This window comes from Pocillopora verrucosa, chromosome 12 (genome assembly GCF_036669915.1).
Source record: "Pocillopora verrucosa isolate sample1 chromosome 12, ASM3666991v2, whole genome shotgun sequence".
Taxonomy (NCBI): domain Eukaryota; kingdom Metazoa; phylum Cnidaria; class Anthozoa; order Scleractinia; family Pocilloporidae; genus Pocillopora; species Pocillopora verrucosa.
This window is the reverse complement of record NC_089323.1, coordinates 19302489-19321777: the sequence shown is the minus strand read 5'-3', so window position 1 is coordinate 19321777 and position 19289 is coordinate 19302489. Positions and strand designations below refer to the sequence as shown.

At 38.3% G+C, this 19289-nt stretch overlaps 2 protein-coding genes and 1 pseudogene across 2 annotated transcripts; 1 reads left to right on the top strand and 2 right to left on the bottom strand.

The window, feature by feature from the left end:
- Positions 1 to 435: 435 nt before the first annotated feature.
- LOC131771473 (uncharacterized) lies at positions 436 to 2031 on the bottom strand (annotated as a pseudogene).
- Positions 2032 to 3363: 1332 nt separating this feature from the next.
- On the bottom strand, positions 3364 to 5875 carry LOC131771470 (uncharacterized). Its single transcript, XM_059087275.2, has one exon. It carries the CDS (start codon positions 5741 to 5743, stop codon positions 4697 to 4699), a length of 1047 nt encoding a protein of 348 aa, XP_058943258.2. The 5' UTR covers positions 5744 to 5875; the 3' UTR covers positions 3364 to 4696.
- Positions 5876 to 7986: 2111 nt separating this feature from the next.
- LOC131771466 (proton channel OtopLc-like) lies at positions 7987 to 18830 on the top strand. Its single transcript, XM_066158852.1, has one exon. The coding sequence runs from the start codon at positions 8092 to 8094 to the stop codon at positions 9961 to 9963; it is 1872 nt and encodes a 623-aa protein (XP_066014949.1). The 5' UTR covers positions 7987 to 8091; the 3' UTR covers positions 9964 to 18830.
- Positions 18831 to 19289: the final 459 nt, after the last annotated feature.

The window sequence follows — 19289 nt, the reverse complement described above, 5'->3', positions numbered from 1 at the left end:
GATGAGAATAAAGAAAAATATCAATTTAAGGATTATAAGTTGATCCAAGACTAAATTATCTGAACTAACATCATAAGAATTATATGGTTGACAGTAAGGAGAATTACAAATTTGATCTGGGAGTTAAAGGGTTAAATAAAACCAATTTACATTCCTGACTCCAAGGCAGAGAGAGGCCTGGTGAGAGTGAAGTGCATTGCACAAGAACACGACATAATGACACTGGCCAGGTTTCAAAACTGGATCTCTCAACCTGGGGGGTCTGGGACTTGGACCAGTACAGAAACTAATGTCAATACTGTGGCCCCTGGGGTAAGGATGATGTAAAGGATGAAGGGTGGGGACTGAAGGTTGATCTCATAGAGTAATGCTCTAAAATATTTCAGGGTTGAATTGTTCCAAGCACAATTGAGCTAGCCAAGGGTTAACCAACAAATTTTTATTAGTTTTGTGGCTTTGCAGACAGTTTTAATTGTTTATATTTTTCCTTCAGTTTTGTCTCATGCTAAGGGAAAACCCCTTTAAGTATATGCCCTGTGAGCATTTTATTTCAAGAGGAGTCAGAGAAAAAATACTGTAATAATTTTGATCCTGAATTATTGCTAAACACCTTTAGTACATGGTCCAGAACATTCTAGAATGTTTCACTGTTTACCTGTTTGGAGTTATTCATGCATACTTATTTACAAAGAGGATTTTATCTGGTCATTTAGAACATTCTGGATTGTTGAGCACATCTAGGTATGTGGAGTGCATATTAAACTGTTGTTTTTCTTTTGGTAAGTTGTTAATAAAGCTGTTTGTTGCAAATTACAAGTGGCCACTCAGGGCTTTTACTAAGTTTTGAAGGAGCCATTACATAGGAGATATCACCTGTAGCAGTATGATACTTGCCTAGGTGTAACCAAAGCAAATGAAATCTTCACTTACAACTCTGGGTGTGCTCCGCCATAACAACATTACAGGTTTTGGTGCTTAATGACAGCACTGACTACTATAAATATATCTCTTGACCTCTTCATATAAGGGTGTTCAACAGGGCTGGCCTGATTTTGTAAAATCTCACCCTGCTGCTCTTTATTTGTACATCATATAAGAAGGTGGACAAACCCACATAACTCCTTCAAAACCAGTGTATTATTCTCTATCATAAGTCCTATCTGTATATACAGTATGCAAAATCAATTATAACTAATAATATTTTGTGTTCAAACTTTTTAGATTCTTGCAACCATTAAATACATCTGGCTGTTCTTCTGGAGTTCTATCTTTTGGAAATTTAAACCACTCTCTGCCAAACTGAGACACTAATTCATCTTTCTAGTTGTTCTGAACTGAAATTGCAAACCCTTCAAATAGTAATCTCTTCAAAGGATATACATATCTTAACACAAGGGGGAAGACAAAGATGTCAATTGCATCCGTGTGCAATACAATAATTACAACAGCTATTCTATCTCATAGTCTTGGGTTCCATAATTTTTCGTATAAAAAAAAAACATGAAATAGTTACTTGGAAACGCAGGATCACTCATTGAATTTAGAAAAAAAATTGTCTGGTGGTAAATCCTTCGCTGCAACAGTACTTGAAAAAATTTGACATAGTCATCTAAACGTATTTGAATATCACTATATACATCCCAAGGTATAAATCCTTGATGTCTTGCAGCTTCCAGTAAAGTCCCATGTGAAATCCAGTTAAAGATATTATGCTTTTGTGCGAAGAGGTTGAAAATGCAAAACATTTTTGTCATGACAAGTTGTCCTTGTCGATACAGAACTTAAGACTAATTACGTACATCAGGACATTGAAGATGACCAACTATCATGTCGCATTTTCCTCCAAGTTGTGTGTATAACTTCAGGCACATCTCACCCCGGCCAGTCATATGTTTTCTAGTAGCAGTGGTTTTCCGTTCGATTGACATAAAACGGTATATCGACTTCCATACTATTGTAACGATATCTCGTTGAAAAAGACAATATCGAGTCGATTTGGAAGACTGTTACCTCTAGTAGACATAACATGGTTACTGTTAAAACGAATAAATTAAATATCGCAGCTTTACGCACCGTGGAGTGCGCACAGTGTAAGTGTCACATGACTCCCTCGCCAGCGTGAGCTCTACTTTACGGAATCACGCAAATCGTCAGCCGAAATTATTTGCATAATTTTCAAAGAGTATTTTTCAGTCAATTAATCATTTACAACAAACTATTGCGTAGATGGCCAACTCCCACTAACCTTTCCCTAGTCTTCTTTTAGCAAAGTTCGGATAAGATGTGAAATGTTAGTGAGATAAATGTGCGGCGTGTCCATTAAAATTTATTTCTTTTACAACTGATCACCTAATAACGTCAACTTCCTCGAATTTTACACGACCCTAATGTGGTTTTCCGCGCTCAATTAAATTGACGCAAATGAGTAGAAAAGTTGGAGTTATGCTGTGTAAGATTTGCTTTACCTCAGAAAAATACCAAGGATGCGATGGGGGAATAGAGATTTGGGGAGATGAAACTTTTTTCAATTCATTTTTTTTTTTTACGCGATACTCCCATATTCGTATTTTTCCTTGATAATTTACTTGGATTTTTTTGGTGGTACAAAGAACATATTTAACACGAAACAGAAGCACATTGTCGTTCTGCAGGTGGTTGCAGGTGGAAAACCATCCCGGGGCGACACATTACCATATTACTCTCGGCCATACAAATCAAAGATGGCACCTTCTTCGATTGAGGACAGCCAATAATAAAACACATGCAACACTGCTATTGCTACTGGCCGACAGCTGTTGGTGATAAGTTACTGATATCAACCAACAGTATCAGGAAAAACCTAGAGGTCTTAGAGTCTGTGTTACGAATATGGAAAATATCAAAAAAAATTAATGTTACAATAGTACAAGATATTATATTTTGAATAATTACATTGTTATTATTATTATTATTATTATTATTAATATTATTATTATCATTATCATTATTGTTTTTCATATGATTACCTTCCATTGCCGGCGATGTGTGCGTACTTCTCTTTGTTTTGCCTTGTTGTTCAGTGAACAGCTAACAAAAAACTCTCATGACTGACCAAGACAGAATTTCTCATTACAATATCCTTACAATATCAAGCAGAAAAGTGATGAAAATAAAGAAAAATATAAATTAGGGGATTATTAATAGATGCAATACCAAATTCTCCGAACTAAAATCATAAGAATTGTAAGGAGGCCAGTAAGGAGAATTACTAATGAGATCTTGAGAGTGAAAAGGTTAATAGATTATTTTTCGAGCAAGCTGCTCATTCCACAAGTAATCCGTTGAACTTTTAGGCAACTATTAGCGAAGGAAGGTTGACATGGCAAGAGATTAAACTTTTATTTTATTTAATTCTCCTCCTCAGGGACTTTGGAAACGTACAATACATGCCTAACTTTCTGATTTAACATTTAAAGTTAATAACTTTTTCAAGTAACATAGAAAATTGATCTTTTGAATTTTATAGCCTAGGAAACGAAAATTACAAATAAATTTATCCGAAGCGATTACTTGCAATAATTTGAATGAGCCGTTGCCACATATTTCGTCCTTGATAGTCCACTTATTTACTAAAGCTTCATAGTGCGACAAAAAGTTGTCATTTGGGAAGCAACAAAATTGACACAGCTTGTTTTTTTGTTCCGTAGTGAAGGAAAACTTCTTTACGCGCCTACACGCTTAGTGATGGAGGTTCATCATTGGGGAACAATTGTATTTAGTGCTTCTTCCACTGAGCTAACATCACCAATTACGATGTTGTACCATTAAAATTTTTATAACCTAGAGCTACAAATTTTCAATTCGAACAAGCGAGTTATATCTATCTCTCAGTCGATTTACCGCAGCCATTTCTTTTAAAATTGTTTTTGTTACTAGTCATGGCGAACATCTGATGTAATATGCCAACTACAGTATATTTATGCAGACGAAAAAACAATCTAGGTCTCTAAGTTATGGAAATACCCCGTCAACATACTTTACAAATTAAACATAACTGCCTCGTTTAAATAGAATTGTTTCCTGATATCGATTTTGGACTAAAAGTGAACAGTTTAGTTTAATCTTAAATTGATGTCTGCTGCACATAATGGGGTCCTGATTAAAATAAAATGGAATGCCTAATGCACTCGTTTTGGAGTGATAATATGAATGAAAAACAAAAACAATACCAGAGTGCTGTTAAAAAGAAACATTGCCGAATGGTTCCAATCGCGAAAAACCATGAAGTCCGTACCAGAACAACGACAAAAGCGGTAAGCTTTGAAGCATTCATCGATGTTATCAGCAGCTTTGACAAGCCGAAGTTTTTTGTAAGAGAATAGTTTTTTTGAGGTAGCACTGAATCTAATATCTAGATGGCAAATTGATAAAAACATTTCTTTCGATTGCAGTTTGTCATATTAATTCGGAACGAACTGTATTTCTGCAAACACACCGTTCAGTTGATTGTCAAGTCATCATGTAAATTTTACTTTGACATGGTAAATCCTCAAATCAATAATGGTTTGCGAATATGCGATTTCAGTTACTTTAGGTTAGTTTTAGCGAAATAAAATACCTTGGAAAGTACTTCAACGCAGTTTTACGTCGTCGAAAATATTTTATTTGCGTTACCGTAAACATTTGCCCTCATGATAGTTGCTACGTTTACTGAACGCTAAAAAGCCTTAGACTTTTGGATAGAAAATGATCTCTGTGGACTTTTATCCTGAATGATCACGCTTCGACTCGCTTTTTCTAGAGGTTTCGCTCTTTTATCTCGAACGACGTTAAAAGAATCTGAAATATTGACGCTTTTGTGGCGACATTTCTGAATTTTTACTCGAAAACGGCTTTTTGGCAGCATCCTTGTTCGAGTACGTTGTTGTTCATAGTCTTGACAGCGAGTTGAAAGAACCACGTTTGCAGATGTTCCGCGTCTGTTCCCGTCTGTAACTACATTTTTAATCGTAAAACTCTTCCTCAACGGAGTATACTGAATTCGTACATTGTTTTTTTCCATTCCGGTAACTTCCTTCACCATGTTTCGATTAAACAAGCTAGCGCTTTTATTTTCTCCACGGGGTTGATTTCCTATCAGTGAAGTGTTTTTTCCTTCGTCACGTATTTCATCCGACGAACTTCTGGTTGTCGGCGTGCATTGGGAAGTATTCTTGCCAAAATAGCTGAATTTAATTTCCAGCGAAGAAGTTCTCCGCGGTTGCTTTTGCTTGTCCTCAGAATTCTCCCTGTCCAAGCTATTCGCTTTCCTCCATTCAGTGCTCAATGAAGTGTGAAGACATGAAATGTATCTGGCTTGCGACTGGCTTCCTTTTTCACTTTTTGGCGTCTGGTTCCTTTTTTTTCCCGGAGCAGTTGTGACAGCAGGAACTCTAGCTGATACCGGCTTCGCCGACGCTACAGCAATATCTTTATCGATGCTTGGTAATACCACAATCTTGGGAATCTTTTCTTTCGGAATAATAGACAATGCACTCACATAGTTTCTCCTTTGATCGCGAAACGAATGATTAGTTACCGGGGACATAATTTTCGGTTGTACAGATGACTTTGTGTAAGCCGCGCGAGGAGCACTCGAAGTTAGCGAACACTTTGCAAACGCACTACTCATCGATGGGGAAAAATTGTCATTTGTGGTCTTCGTTGGAACATTTCTCCCGAGTTTCGTCGTAGAAACGTGGTAATACCCTTTCTGAACGTTCATCGGGAAGAGCTAGCGGATAATATTATTTTAGAGTACGTGTTTAGTGTGGTTGATCCGATCGAGTTGTTCAAATAGGTCGGGTTCTTACTTTGGTGTCCTTTGATGTTCAATTGTTGTGTCTCCCCGGTTTGACGCACGTTAATTTATGTACAGCGGTCGTAACTTTAAGTTGACAGGTTGTTTCACGATCACAGCATAATTATTGAATACAATTTTGGCCTTTATGTAGAGAAAATCCAAATTTTTGCCGAGCGCTGGGGAGCAGGGAAGACATATTGTTTGTCAAGACAGTTTTGGGTGTTATTTTCGACACCATTTCGAATCCTTTCCCTGAACTCATTAACCAAATGGACGTATTTCAGCTCAAATAAGCCAAGGGATTTTGTTCTTATGAAAGAATATACCATTATGATATTGGCCTGCGTGTGAAATTTGCATTTTTTTTCGAGAGGCAAATTGCAACCTTTATTTTTCTCAATTATCATCAAAACATAAACGCACGCGTCGAATTGATTATCAATCGGCGTTTTAAATGACGTAAGTGAATCTTCTGGTTTATCGTTCTCCAATTTAACGAGACAAATGTTCTTGTTTTTACGTTCTAATAACGACTTCGCATCTTCTAGACAAACTCACGCTTCAGTAAGGTCGTAATTAAAGATAATGAGAGTGAAAACGCAAAAAAAAAAAAAAAAAAAAAGATGCAGTCGCAAGCTTACGATAGAAAATTCTCGCAGTAATAGTTCATTCATAACAGCGCATTTCTTTGCCATTAATAATGCTTTTAAAAGTTATAGTCCAGCTGAAAAGTGATGAGAAAAATTAAATGGAAATTAAAGAAGAAGCCGCAGTCGTCAAAGAAACTGAGCCCGAGGTTTCTTTTAAAACTAAAACTCAGCCCTAATCCCTTCACTGATCCTGAAATCATTATTACACCATTAATATAAGAAATTTTTATACATCTTAATATACTGAAAAAAAAAATTGATGTATCTAAAAGAAACGGTAAATGATTTATTTAACCATAAAAATGGGGTTATCCCGCGAACATATTTCACCCTACTGACCTTCGATCGATACAACGAGGAGGAGTGGGCGGGAAACAAAATACCTGTTAGCTGATTCTTCCTTTCTAGTTTTTACCAGCAAACTGGTTCGACAAATTGCATACTTGGCCCCGACTAGTATTACTGAAATTCTTTGAAAACAGAAAAAAATCTGCTTTCGATCAACAAATAATTAGATTCTAACAACGAAGAGGAGGGAAATTTTAGGCCTCGCATGACTATGGGCTTAGAATTGTGAAGTATTAGGTTCCAACTGAATGGCAGCGGAGAAAAAAGAGGCCATCTTAGCCTGAGCAAGCTAACGTCTTTTGTTTGGGAGGAAAATGCAGCGAAGTGTAGAGAAATTCAAACGGTTCTTGAACCACACAGACAGAAAAATAACGATTCTCTGAGTGTGAAAGTGGCGATTCGTTGTTGAAAATTTTCCGGTTAGTTCATCTGTTTATCTAAAATTCACTGAATACCCTTGTCAGCCTACACGCTTCATGGGTTTATTTGTCTCTTTATTTTCATCCGTTTAACATTCCATAACGTAATTTTTCTTTCCGCTTTGGTAAACTAAAAGCAAAATGCTATCATATTGCAGCAGGCTTAGGTAAAAATGGAGAAAAAGGAGCTGAAAATCGCTCGAAATTTATGGCTTTAAAATTCAATGAAATCAAGAGGTCTTGTAGATCAGTTGACTGTTTTGAATCTGGAATGTCTTCATCAGATTTTGTTTTCATATATTTCTGAAGAGAAGGACTTCTGTCTTTGTTGATATTTTAAGATGAGTTCAAGCGTGTAAGCTGTTTGATTATTTTCGGTCAAGGAGCATAAAGTTTAGGTTCTGTTAAAATGATCAATCAATTTTTGGACAGGGAGTGTTCCGCTATCGCTATAAAAGGAAAATTAGAATCCAAAATATTACGAAATATGATGTGATTTAAAATTGTTCAGACCGGTAAATAAGAAAAATAAATGCGAAATTTAAGGACTAATTTGCTGATATTTATTTACCATGAAATTATGGAAAAAAACATTTGATTTTTTCCAAGAAAAAAATAATGGCGAATCTCCATCAAAGAATTGCTTTTGACTCTTTGTTCATGAGTTTATCGCTCCATTGATCCATGACCTAAACCTCGCGCTCTGATTGGCTGCTTTGTGACAATAGAAACCAATCCAATTTTAATGAGCCAGTGGGCCATGAAGTAATGATGATTCCTCAACAATGAGCTCATGAACTGTCCAATAAGAGAGCCATGTTGATCAAAAGACCCACACAATCCACCGGCTGTTATGGTTGTACATCATGACGTCATGAAGGAAGAAACAAGCGGCCGTGTGGCCTCTTACCTTGAGGCTCAACAACCTTTAAAAACACTAAACATCATGCGGTGCGAGAAGGAAACTTATCCACTATACGAGAAAAAAGTCGTCGGAAATGTCCAGCCTAAAGAGGAACCAAAAAATGAAGAAAACCGAAAATTTTTGCGTGGCGTTGTCACTTCTCTCATGTATGTTCTGGAACCGATTTTGCCGGACGATGGCGTAAAGGGAGACGGAAAAATCGCTAGCTTATTGTACTTGATTTGTCTAACAACAGCGGGGGTGGTATTTAATCTTTCTAAATGGCTTCAAGATGATTCTAAGGCCGACTCCGGCGTGACAACGGACCACATTGATGGGTTCCTGATCACCTGTATCTGTCCAGCTCTGTTGTGGATCTGTTACATCTTTTGTAAACAAAGCGATCGGAAGACAGTAGACTTCATCACGCCTTCGCCCCACTCACACAGACCTCTCATGGCGGGTGCTTACGTTTTCGGCGCAGGGAGTTGTGTCATGGATCTCCTCCACATAACATTTTATATCGAATGCTCATCCAACTTATCCAGCCTTTTCTTCTCCATTTTCAAGGCTGTGTTTATTTTTGCGCAAATTCTATTTTTAAGAAAGTTTGCCACAGCCACCCTTCATAAATCACCGAGCATTCGACTTGTACTTTTCCATATACTTGGTACCAACGTGTGCCTATGGTTTCGAGCGCTTTTTAGCCATTCGAAAAGCATTTTCAGTGCGCGAAAATCACTTGAAGATCTAAGCACTCGTGAAGAGAACGCTTGCTTTGCAAATCACTACTCCATGAAAAAGATTTGGGAGGCGTCCGAACCTTATTTATATCCATTTACAATGGAGTATTCCTTAATCGCGGGTGGCATTTTGTACACCATGTGGAGCGGGATGCGGGATCTTGATCCCGACCCACAAGATATTTATATCTATGACGAGCTGTCTGACTTTAATACGACATCAGATAATCTTAGTGAACGACTAGAAAAATTCGAACATGACCACGGATATGGGACCTGCGAAGCCGCCACACCGTCTAGGGATTCTGTATCAAGTGGCAGATTTTCCAGCCGTTTCTCACTGAACAGAGCCATGTCAAACTCGTCCATATGTCAGTCATGCATCGAGAATCAAGATGCACTTCGCATGCACGCGATCCCCAGCTCGGACCCAGGCCTTTTGATTGGTCTCTTGTTCTCGATCGTTTTGCTACTCGCCGTGGGTTTACTGTGGGTTGACCGAGACTCCCTAAACGCGCTTAAATTTTATTACCTTTACCAAATTATTTTGCTGGTGTTCATGTGCGTGGCCTGCTGGGTAGTATTGAGGTGTTTAATGAATCAAAAATTTACGTGGTACCCGTTTGGTGCAGATGACACTCTCTTGATAGTTTCGTTCACAGGGATGTTTCTCTACGCCGGTTTATGCCTCACAGCTGCCATCGCCGAAATAAGGAATCATCGTTACGCATCGGATTTCTCACTCGCTAAATCAACATTGATTCTGTTCCAAGCCATGCTACAGGCTACTGCTCTTATCAAGGCGCTGCGTTTCAGACCGCTCAAGGAACTGGGAGCGAATATAGTCCGACAAGGAACGCTGTTTTTGCTGACCACGAATGTTGCACTGTGGGCGCAGGATTCATTCTTCGAAATGAGGAACTTTGCGACCACACCAGTTCAGACGGTGTTTTACGGTGAGACTTCCTGGAGGGCAATTACCACTTTAGCTTATCCTTTATGTATTTTCTTTCGCTTTCACTCTGCAGCTTGCTTATTTGAAGTGTGGTCTTGCTTTAGAGTTAACAATTTGAGCTAAGATCATGCAAAAATTTTGCAGTCAAGGGAACAAGTACTGGTCGAATTTGTCATGAGAATCTTGGTCTTTCGCTCCCTCTCACTAGAGTACCTCCGTAACGTATAGTTCGGAAAAAGATCGGAAACGTTCGGGAACATTTCGTGTTCAAAATAGGGATAAACTGAGAACAGTGCCTGTTTTTTTGACTGTATTGGGCTTCCAGCTGAGGGAAATTTTCGGTGGTCAATTGAAGGGGAAGCGCATTGATTAGATCTCACCTGTAGCTTAGCCAGCGCTAAAATAGTTTTCCCACTTTTAGATTCAGGAAATTATTTCGTTTATAAACCCTCAAAAATATCAGTATGCTCTTGCGTTTGATTCGACCACGGATACATCAGGAGAGAGATTCTGTTGTTCGCTCAGCTGAATGTTCCCAGCTGATGTAAAAAGTTCCAGTAGTTTTATCATTTGACAGAATTTTTCCCATTTCCAGACTAAAAGTTTTAGCCATGCTAAAAACTTGATTGCATCGCGGGGGGGCTTCGAAGCAAACGGTTCTTCGATGAAAAGTATATTTCCACATGGTCCACCATCTACTAACGAGCTTGAAGTAAGATTCGGTGAACATTTCTCGCTATTTATTTGCAAAGTCATGGAAAAGGAAAAAAACTGATCCATTTTATATCAAAAAATCTTAAATGAATAGTCATTTTTAGTGTATATAATGTTCATGTATATATTTTTCAGTACATATCATCGGTTGTACAAACCATTTTTATTACCCATTCCGTATGATTCACTCAAATGGATGATTCTTCCTAAGCTCCACGACTCGGGCGAAATAGATGCGCTGTAAAATTGGCGGTTTTGTAGAACAATAACTTTTTTTCGGTAATATCGAGTTTAATGATAATCATTTATATATTATTATGTGGAATTTTTAACCTTCAGTTATTTCTACCTTACTCATCCATAGTAAGATTTTAATCCACATTCTAAGACTTATTTTCAGCAGACAATACGTATTTACCTTGAGGTAAGACAAGTAAGGTAAGATATTTCAGTAATATTTTTGACAATGAAACAAGTAGTTTTGTAAATAGCCACATGTAGATGGCAAAATTAATCAGTTTTTCTTGTTTTCCTTGATGGCTTTTCCGTTAGGAATTACCAAAATTTCTTTATTTTTTCTAAAATAATATCGATGGCAGATGACGACATCAATACTCTAACAGTGGTCGACAACATAGAATATTCATTCTTAAATCAATTATTTTTAAGATGGACTAACTGTCGTGATTGTGCCATGTAAGCAATTAACAGACATGCAAAATCACATTTACCGCACGATTAGCGCATAAAAATAAGTGACATCAGACCCGACTGACAACCTAACAGGGAGACTAACGGTGACAATATATGACTTACCACCCGCGGTTGCTTACAGACTTGAGTTATCGCCAAACTGTAAATCGACTGTGTAACGAGGAATAGTCCGGATTATAAGCCGACGATTGACGGATTAACTTTTAATTATAAGCAATAATATAAGAAACATCTGAATGGCTGTCTGACCGACTGATTGACCGACTGTCTGACTAACTGTCGAACTGTCTGACGCACACTGTCTGACTGACTTTCTGAACTGGCGGACTGGTTGGTCGGCAGACTGGCTGTCAACTGACTTTTCGTTATGTCGATAATGCGCCACCCGAGATACAGACTAACAGATTGACGTTAAGATGACCAACTGAGTGATACGTCTCTAGACTAGAAACTGACTGACTAACTGACTCAGCGTTCACCTCTTCACTTTCACTGCCTTATCAGAAAACAACGTAATTGTTCAGACTGACCGTCCGACAAACCGACAGACAGACACACAGAAAGGCAGAGAGAAAGAGAGACTTAGATAGAAGTTAACCGTCAGACCGGTTACCTACAGCGACAATATTATATTATACATTATGGACAACTTTGCACTTACGTAATGCCACTGTACTGCTGCTCACTGTACTGACAGTAAGACGACATTTGAATTGACTTTATAGCTAAGTTAGTGATTCTACGAAATTCCTCCTGATCTTATGCATTTGTTATCTGTTGGTTCAACAAAATTGAAACTAACTATCAAGTAAATGGACAAACGCTGCCTTATCGAACGCCACTTAGAAACTGCACGAATTGTTACAACTGCCCAACGGACAACATACAGGCGAATAGACAAAAAAAAAAACAACCAACCAACCCACAAACAGTCACTCGGATAGACTGTCCGACCAACAGACTGACAGACTTACAGACCGACAGACCGACGGACTGACAGACCGACGGACAGACAGACCGACGGACTAACAGACCGACCGACCAACCGACGGATCGACAGACCGACTAACAGACTGACAGAAACAGAGACAAACAAACAAAGGCAAACAGATAAACAAACAAACAGACAAAAAAAACAGACAAAGACAATAACAAAGACAGAAACACAGAGAGTTACTAACTTACAGAAATGGGACAGATTGAGGCAAGTCTATCAAGAATTGCCAGAAAAACACTTAGGAACTGAAAGAACAACAGAAAGATATATACAGACTACAACGGCTTGAACTGACAGGCATTTGTAACATTTTGTGGAACTAAAAACAGACAAAAAAAGCATCCAAAACAGAAGAAAACAGCCTTACGCAGTTATCAACTTACATACTTTATATCATTCACTAGTATAGTTTTTTCGAATTTTATTACTGAGAATAAAAACGTTTTGAAAGACATTTCATTCTCAACTATTCATACTCTTTGCCTAAACATGAGTTGTTAAGAAAAACAACTGTTCTGAAAAGACACGTGTAACACCTGACAAACCGGCGGTGAATGATCAACGTAGCAGTATCTGAGTAATCAGCTAAATAACTGTCTAGTTTATGACATCAACAGCTATGACTGACTTAGGAAACTGATGGTAAATTCTGACTATCTAACAAAATAGGTAGATAACTGACTAACTTAAGCCAATTGACTTACTGATTGGCTGAATGACGGAATGACTGAATGATTAAATGACTGTGTGAGGTAGTAAGTGAGCGACAGACTGGCTGAATTACTGAATAACTGAATGACGCTATAATAGTAGTTTTGAATGACGGAATGATAGAATAACAGAATGACGACTTGATTGAATGGTGGAATGACTACATAATGGAGTGACGAAACGACCGAATGACTTAATTAATGAACATGCTGACGTGTTTGATCGACTCGGCGACTAAATGAACTGACCTAACAATCAGCCAGTTAACATAATTAATTGGTGACTGATTCAGTTCTCACTGACTGTCTCCTTCACCCGGACTAACTTGCTGACTTAAGGACTCACAAACTGACTGGTGGACATACAGACTAACTAACTCACTGAAAGAAGGGAGCAAGTTTTCAAAAGATACCGTGGTGCTGTGTCGGTGGGGGAGTATAATGATATAATTTGGATTTATCAACTGAGTTGCTCATGAATGTAAATTGGTCACCGTAAAGAGTTTTAAAGCTGACGTTTCGAACGTTAGCCCTTTGTCAGAGCGAAAGAAGAAAAACTAACGCTCGAAACGTCAGCTTTGAAACTCTTTACAATCACTGATTAACTAACTGACTGACTCACCTACAGACAGATAAACAGGAGGACGCGCGGCACGGGTAACTAACTGAATGACTGACTGACTGACTGACTGACTAACTGACTGAACGAATGACTCACTAAACCACTAACTCGCTAACTCACTCTCTGACAGACAAACAAACACAGAGATGCATGAAACGACTGACTGACTGCCTGAATAACTAACTATACTGACTAATCAACCGACAGGCACATACAACTTGACTGATCATTTTGAGAGCAGAATAATTACTCAACCAAATTATTGACAGGCTGATAAAATCAAATTACTGGCTCAATTACTGAATGACTAACAAGCTTATGACGGAAAACTCAAATAACAACCATCAATCAGATAATAGGCTGGCTTACTGACTAACTGACACACTCATCGATGGACTGACCGACTGAATTACTGCGTAGTGAGATTCTTATCCAGCGCATTGACTTACAGACTGTCTGTCTCATTCATGAGTTAACGACCAACTTTAAAAAAAGCGAACTAGTTGAATTTAGCTGACTCTATGACCTGGTGAATGACCGATCCTATGGCAAACAGAACGAACAATTAGCCTGTTTATTGAATTCTCGTTGATTACTTTTATCGCTAAATGACTTGCCACTTTGTTGACTGAAAGAAATTAATTTAGAACGACGATTTAATAACATGATGGTTGACTGACTCCCTTTTAACTGACAGAAGGACTTCCGCGTTATGACCGACTGATTTAATGGAGAACTACATTCATTTTCCTAACACCCTGCACACCTAAGAGCGCTTTTCGATTGAGTGTCGTAAAACCAAAACCAAAGTAATTTCAACAGCCAATCAGAAGGAAGGAAATACATTGAAGATCCAATGAGAACTCAAATTAAAAAAAAAACCGTCATAAAGCGCAGGAAAACGCAGGCGACCAAGTCGTGGTTATTTTTGTATGTGATTGGCTGAAAGAGCGGCGCGAGTTTTCCGGACCAATCACAGAGCAGAATAAAGCAAAACCAGTACATTTCCGGATTGCTTTCGAAAATCAACTGAAAATTTCTCTATGAACTACGAAACATGACGTACATCAAAGCAAGCTGAATTTACAAATACAAGAAACTGAGTAATCATGTGAGTAAACAGATGACATGTTATAAGCATCGTATCAACTGATCAACTCGGAGCAGTAGATCGTTAATTCAAAATACTTCTTAACAGGCTGAAAAACAAAGACGTAAATCACCTAGTAGGTTAGATAGTGCACATGACATACGAGAAACAAACGGATAGGGGAAGTCACAAACATACCGGCAGCTATCACAAACTGGCAAAGACGACGACAGACAATAAGTAGACAACTGACGACAAAATAGCTTTGTTCTTGACGTTTGTTACACAAGAAACTGACAGAATTTTCGCAAAATCTTCGCTTTGGATGAAAAAACCGACGACTGCAGTTATAAATTGCTGGTATAACTGTTCATCAAAGCATGCAGAGGAACTATGAGTAATATATAAGCCATGTTTTAGTTTCATGCTGAGGGATTAGCTTATCCAACAAACTCTGTCTTACATGTGACTGGTACAAAACCGCTGTTACTAGCACACTAACTGTAAACTGACTGATCGCTTATCTGATGGAATGACGGACTGATGGAGAGAAGGACCAACGGACTGACACACCGACGGACTGACAGACCCATGGACCCACGGACTGACGGACTGACGGACTGACGGGCTGACGGACTAACGAACTGACGGACTAACGAACTGACAGACTGAAGGAGAAATAGACTGACGGCATAATAGAGAGAAGGAATGACGAACTTAAGGACTGATAAACTTAAGGGGAGATAGACTGATGAACTTACGGACTGACATGGAGAAGGACTGACTGACTAACGTATTAACGAACTGACGGCGAAGAGGCCTTACGAACTCACTGACTGATTGACGGACGGGTATACAGACAAAATCACTGTCGAATTCAAGGACATTGTTACTTATGGACAAACCAACAGACCGAGAGAAGGATTGACAAACTGAAAAACTGACGGAATGACAAACGAACGTCGACTGACTATCTGCCTTACGGACTCATTGACTAACACACTGACTAATTGATTTAGAGAGACTCAGGACAGACTGTCTCAATATGAGACTGCATAATCAGACTTATTAGTTCTAAAATTGTTAATTCACTGGCCGGGCTGATGATTAACGGACTGACTGCTAGAGAGGGTTGAAGACGCAAACTGATTCAAAGACGAATTTAATTGGTCAAAAGGCCTCTGAAAAATGACGATTGAAATATTTTCGATTTATGTCTAAAGTGTTCGAGAGTTTTCATAAGGTCATTGCATGACCTTTTTTCTGTGACTGAAACCGAACAAGGTTAATATCGTATGGCTATAAAGTAGTCGTAAATTTGTAAGAGCGAGCTTGTCTAACATTTTACGACAGCGCGTATGTATTTAGGACAAAGAGCGACAAACATGCATGCTTTGTTACCTTTGTGGATTAATGATGACTAAATTGCTAATGAAAGAGAAAATGTTATAATTTCTAGGATTAAAGCACCTATTGTGTGAATATTTTAGCGATTGTTGTTGTAGGTGATCAAGTGGCCGACTTACTGCTTTTTTACCGATCAAATTACTATATTTTAACTAGCTGTATGACTGATTCGCTGAAGGATTTACTGACTCACAGCACTTGCCTACTCTACTGACTGATTGGCTGATTGACTTACCGGCTGAGTGAGGGAGTGACTGACTGACTGACTGAGTGGGTAGATGACTGATTGACTGACAGACTTTCTGAGTAATTGATTGAATAACGGACTAGATCACTGTTCAGAACGATTTCAATAACCGACTGATTAAAATACTGACTGACTGACAGACTGTCTGACTGACTAACTGACTGTCTGACTAATTAACCAACGGACGGACTAACCGGCTGGCTGGCTGACTTATTGAATAACTGACAGAGTGAGCGTCTGTAAGGCTGGCTGACTGACTGACTGACTGACTGGTGGACGGAACGACTAATCGGCCAATAAGCTATCTGACCAACCAAACTTGGAAATGTCGGAAGGCAAAGGCTTAAATAGCAACATAACAATGTGATTTGAGTTTGTTAAACAGAGAGCCTACTAAACATATGAAACAAAGAGGCCAGCTGACAGTCGATACAATGACAGAGGAACCGTCGGACAGACGGGTAGACGGATAGACAGATTCACCGATAGACAGACGAAAAGCAGACAGACAGATTTACCGATAGACAGACGAAAAGCAGACAGACAGATTCACCGATAGACAGACGAAAAGCAGACAGACAGATTAACCGATAGACAGACGAAAAGTGGAAAGACAGATTCACCGATAGACAGACGAAAAGCAGACAGACAGATTCACCGATAGACAGACGAAAAGCAGACAGATAGATTCACCGATAGACAGACAAAAGACAGACAAACAGGCAGGCTCTCTGACCAACTGAACAACTAATGTTGTCTAATATGACTGTCGATTGTAAGTAGATTTCGGAACTGATCAACTGACACGGTAAACTTGGACTGTCTGAAGACTATCTGATAAAATATAGCCAAGATGACACTCGCACACTCTTGACTTTGAAGTCTCTAATTTGTCTAATAATCAAATATTCGACAATTTGACGGCAAAACAATTCACCGCATCAAGTATCAAGTAACGAAGCGAATCATTACCACTTGATTAAAATCAGATCAAGTAAGTTGTAAACACGTTTTCATCATGATAATTTAACCTAGAAATTCGACTTTGATTTTGAGAGAGAAACATTAGACAACGATTTTGTAAACTTTGATGTAAGTCAGGTAGATAAATTTCAAAATACAGGCTCAGGGAGTCAGATATAAATCAGTGTTCAATTAGAAAACACCTAACTGATGGACAAAGACATACAGACGAAAAAAACAAGACAGAAAAAAAGAAACTTAGTTAAGGCCAACAATCGGAAATAATCGAGTAGAAATGGAGCTGAAACAACGGAAAAGTATCTGTCGTAGGGAAGCTAACTGATTGACAGACTAAACTATCAAAAGGACCAAGTCCAACTGATTCCTTATTGGCTGATCCGGCGACTTACTAACTAACTTACTGACTAACTAACTCTCTTAATTCATAAAGCCCAAGACGCGAAATGAAATTTATGGCCCTTTGAAAGTCTGTTTGTAATCAGGATAACGGGTGATATCAAAAGCCATGAGTAAATGCAACCAAAAAGAAAAAAATAAAGCAAACCAAAAAAAAAACAACAACAACAAAATCAACAAACAAACAAACGCATAAAACGAACAACAAATCATACAATCAAATATCATGTTTAAAAATGTGACAGGAGTATTAGTACCTAAGAGCCTCTTAAGTACTTCATTTGTTAATACTATCAACACTGATTTAAAAGTTAATCAAAAATAACGCGAGCAAATAGAAGTCATACAAATTGCCTTTAGCTATTAGTAAGCCAGCTGTAAAGACAAATCAAAGAACTGTAAATAGATTATCATAACTGTACATAGTTTTCAACTTAGGCGTAATAATTCAAGTAGACTGACCTTGATCGAGTTTCACGTTACTTTGACCGCAAGCTTGCTCTTCCACTCTAACTAATCAAACATTTGCTTAATCGCCAGCGTTTTCATTTACGCGCATTTAACCCTTTCCACCCTAACATCAGTATCCATATTCTCCATACTATTCTCTGCACATTTGCTCTTGCACTGGTGGGGAGAATTGTTCAACAATCAAAGGTTCTTCGGTTGGCGATCATTTTCTTTATTCTCATGATATTAACGAATGATTCAGTAGTATTGCTGTAAGGAAAGATTGCTTGCTCGTCACTCTCAGGGTGCAGAGGGTTAAAAGACGCAATAAAAAAAAGCTCTTTAAATCAAGTAATTACTTAGGATTTTAAGCTATAAGATGTATTATGTTTGATTGGTTACAAGCTGCGAGCTAGCCTAATCGAGGCCAAGGATTTTCTCAGAGCGGCAACAAAGTCTTAACTGTTTCACGATGTAATATCACTCATGCTGTACATAAGTAAAATTATGTGATAGATTAATGAACTACTGGTTGTTCTTTGTGTGTCGATCTCTAATATACGTTAACCGAGGTAAGATAGAATTCGTTTGACACTCTACAATAATCATGAGAAACGAAAGAACCGTGGAGTACAAATTGTAATTAGCTAAAAAAAAAAATTATGACATATGTTTGTACACTATCCTCAATAAAACTGTGATAGTACATTCACGCTTTTTTTTACTTTTCTGTACAGAAATAACGTCAGGCGCTACTGAATAAAGTCGTGGTGCATCGCGGTTGACAAATGCTACAACAGAAAGAAAAAAATCATTGAATGCGTATGGCCTGTAAGTTGTCGCCTGCATCTAAAGGAGGTTCTTAACCCTTCACACCCTGACATCAGTATGCATATTCTCCGTACTGTTCTCTATAATTTTCCTAAGATGCAAACGAGAGGAATTTGATTCACAATCAAGAGCTTCTTTAGTCGGTGATCATTTCCTTTTTTCTCGTCACCTAAACTGTTTCAGGGTGATATTGTAATGAAAAATGAGATGCAAGTCACTCAAGAGGTGTCAAAGGGCTAACGAGTGTATCTTTTCATCTTGTTTGTTCTATGGAGAAGAGTACAATA

Bases quoted from the DNA above. Each gene is read 5' to 3' on its own strand.
- LOC131771466 (XM_066158852.1), top strand. From the start codon at position 8,092: ATGGTTGTACATCATGACGTCATGAAGGAAGAAACAAGCGGCCGTGTG.
- LOC131771470 (XM_059087275.2), bottom strand. From the start codon at position 5,743: ATGAACGTTCAGAAAGGGTATTACCACGTTTCTACGACGAAACTCGGG.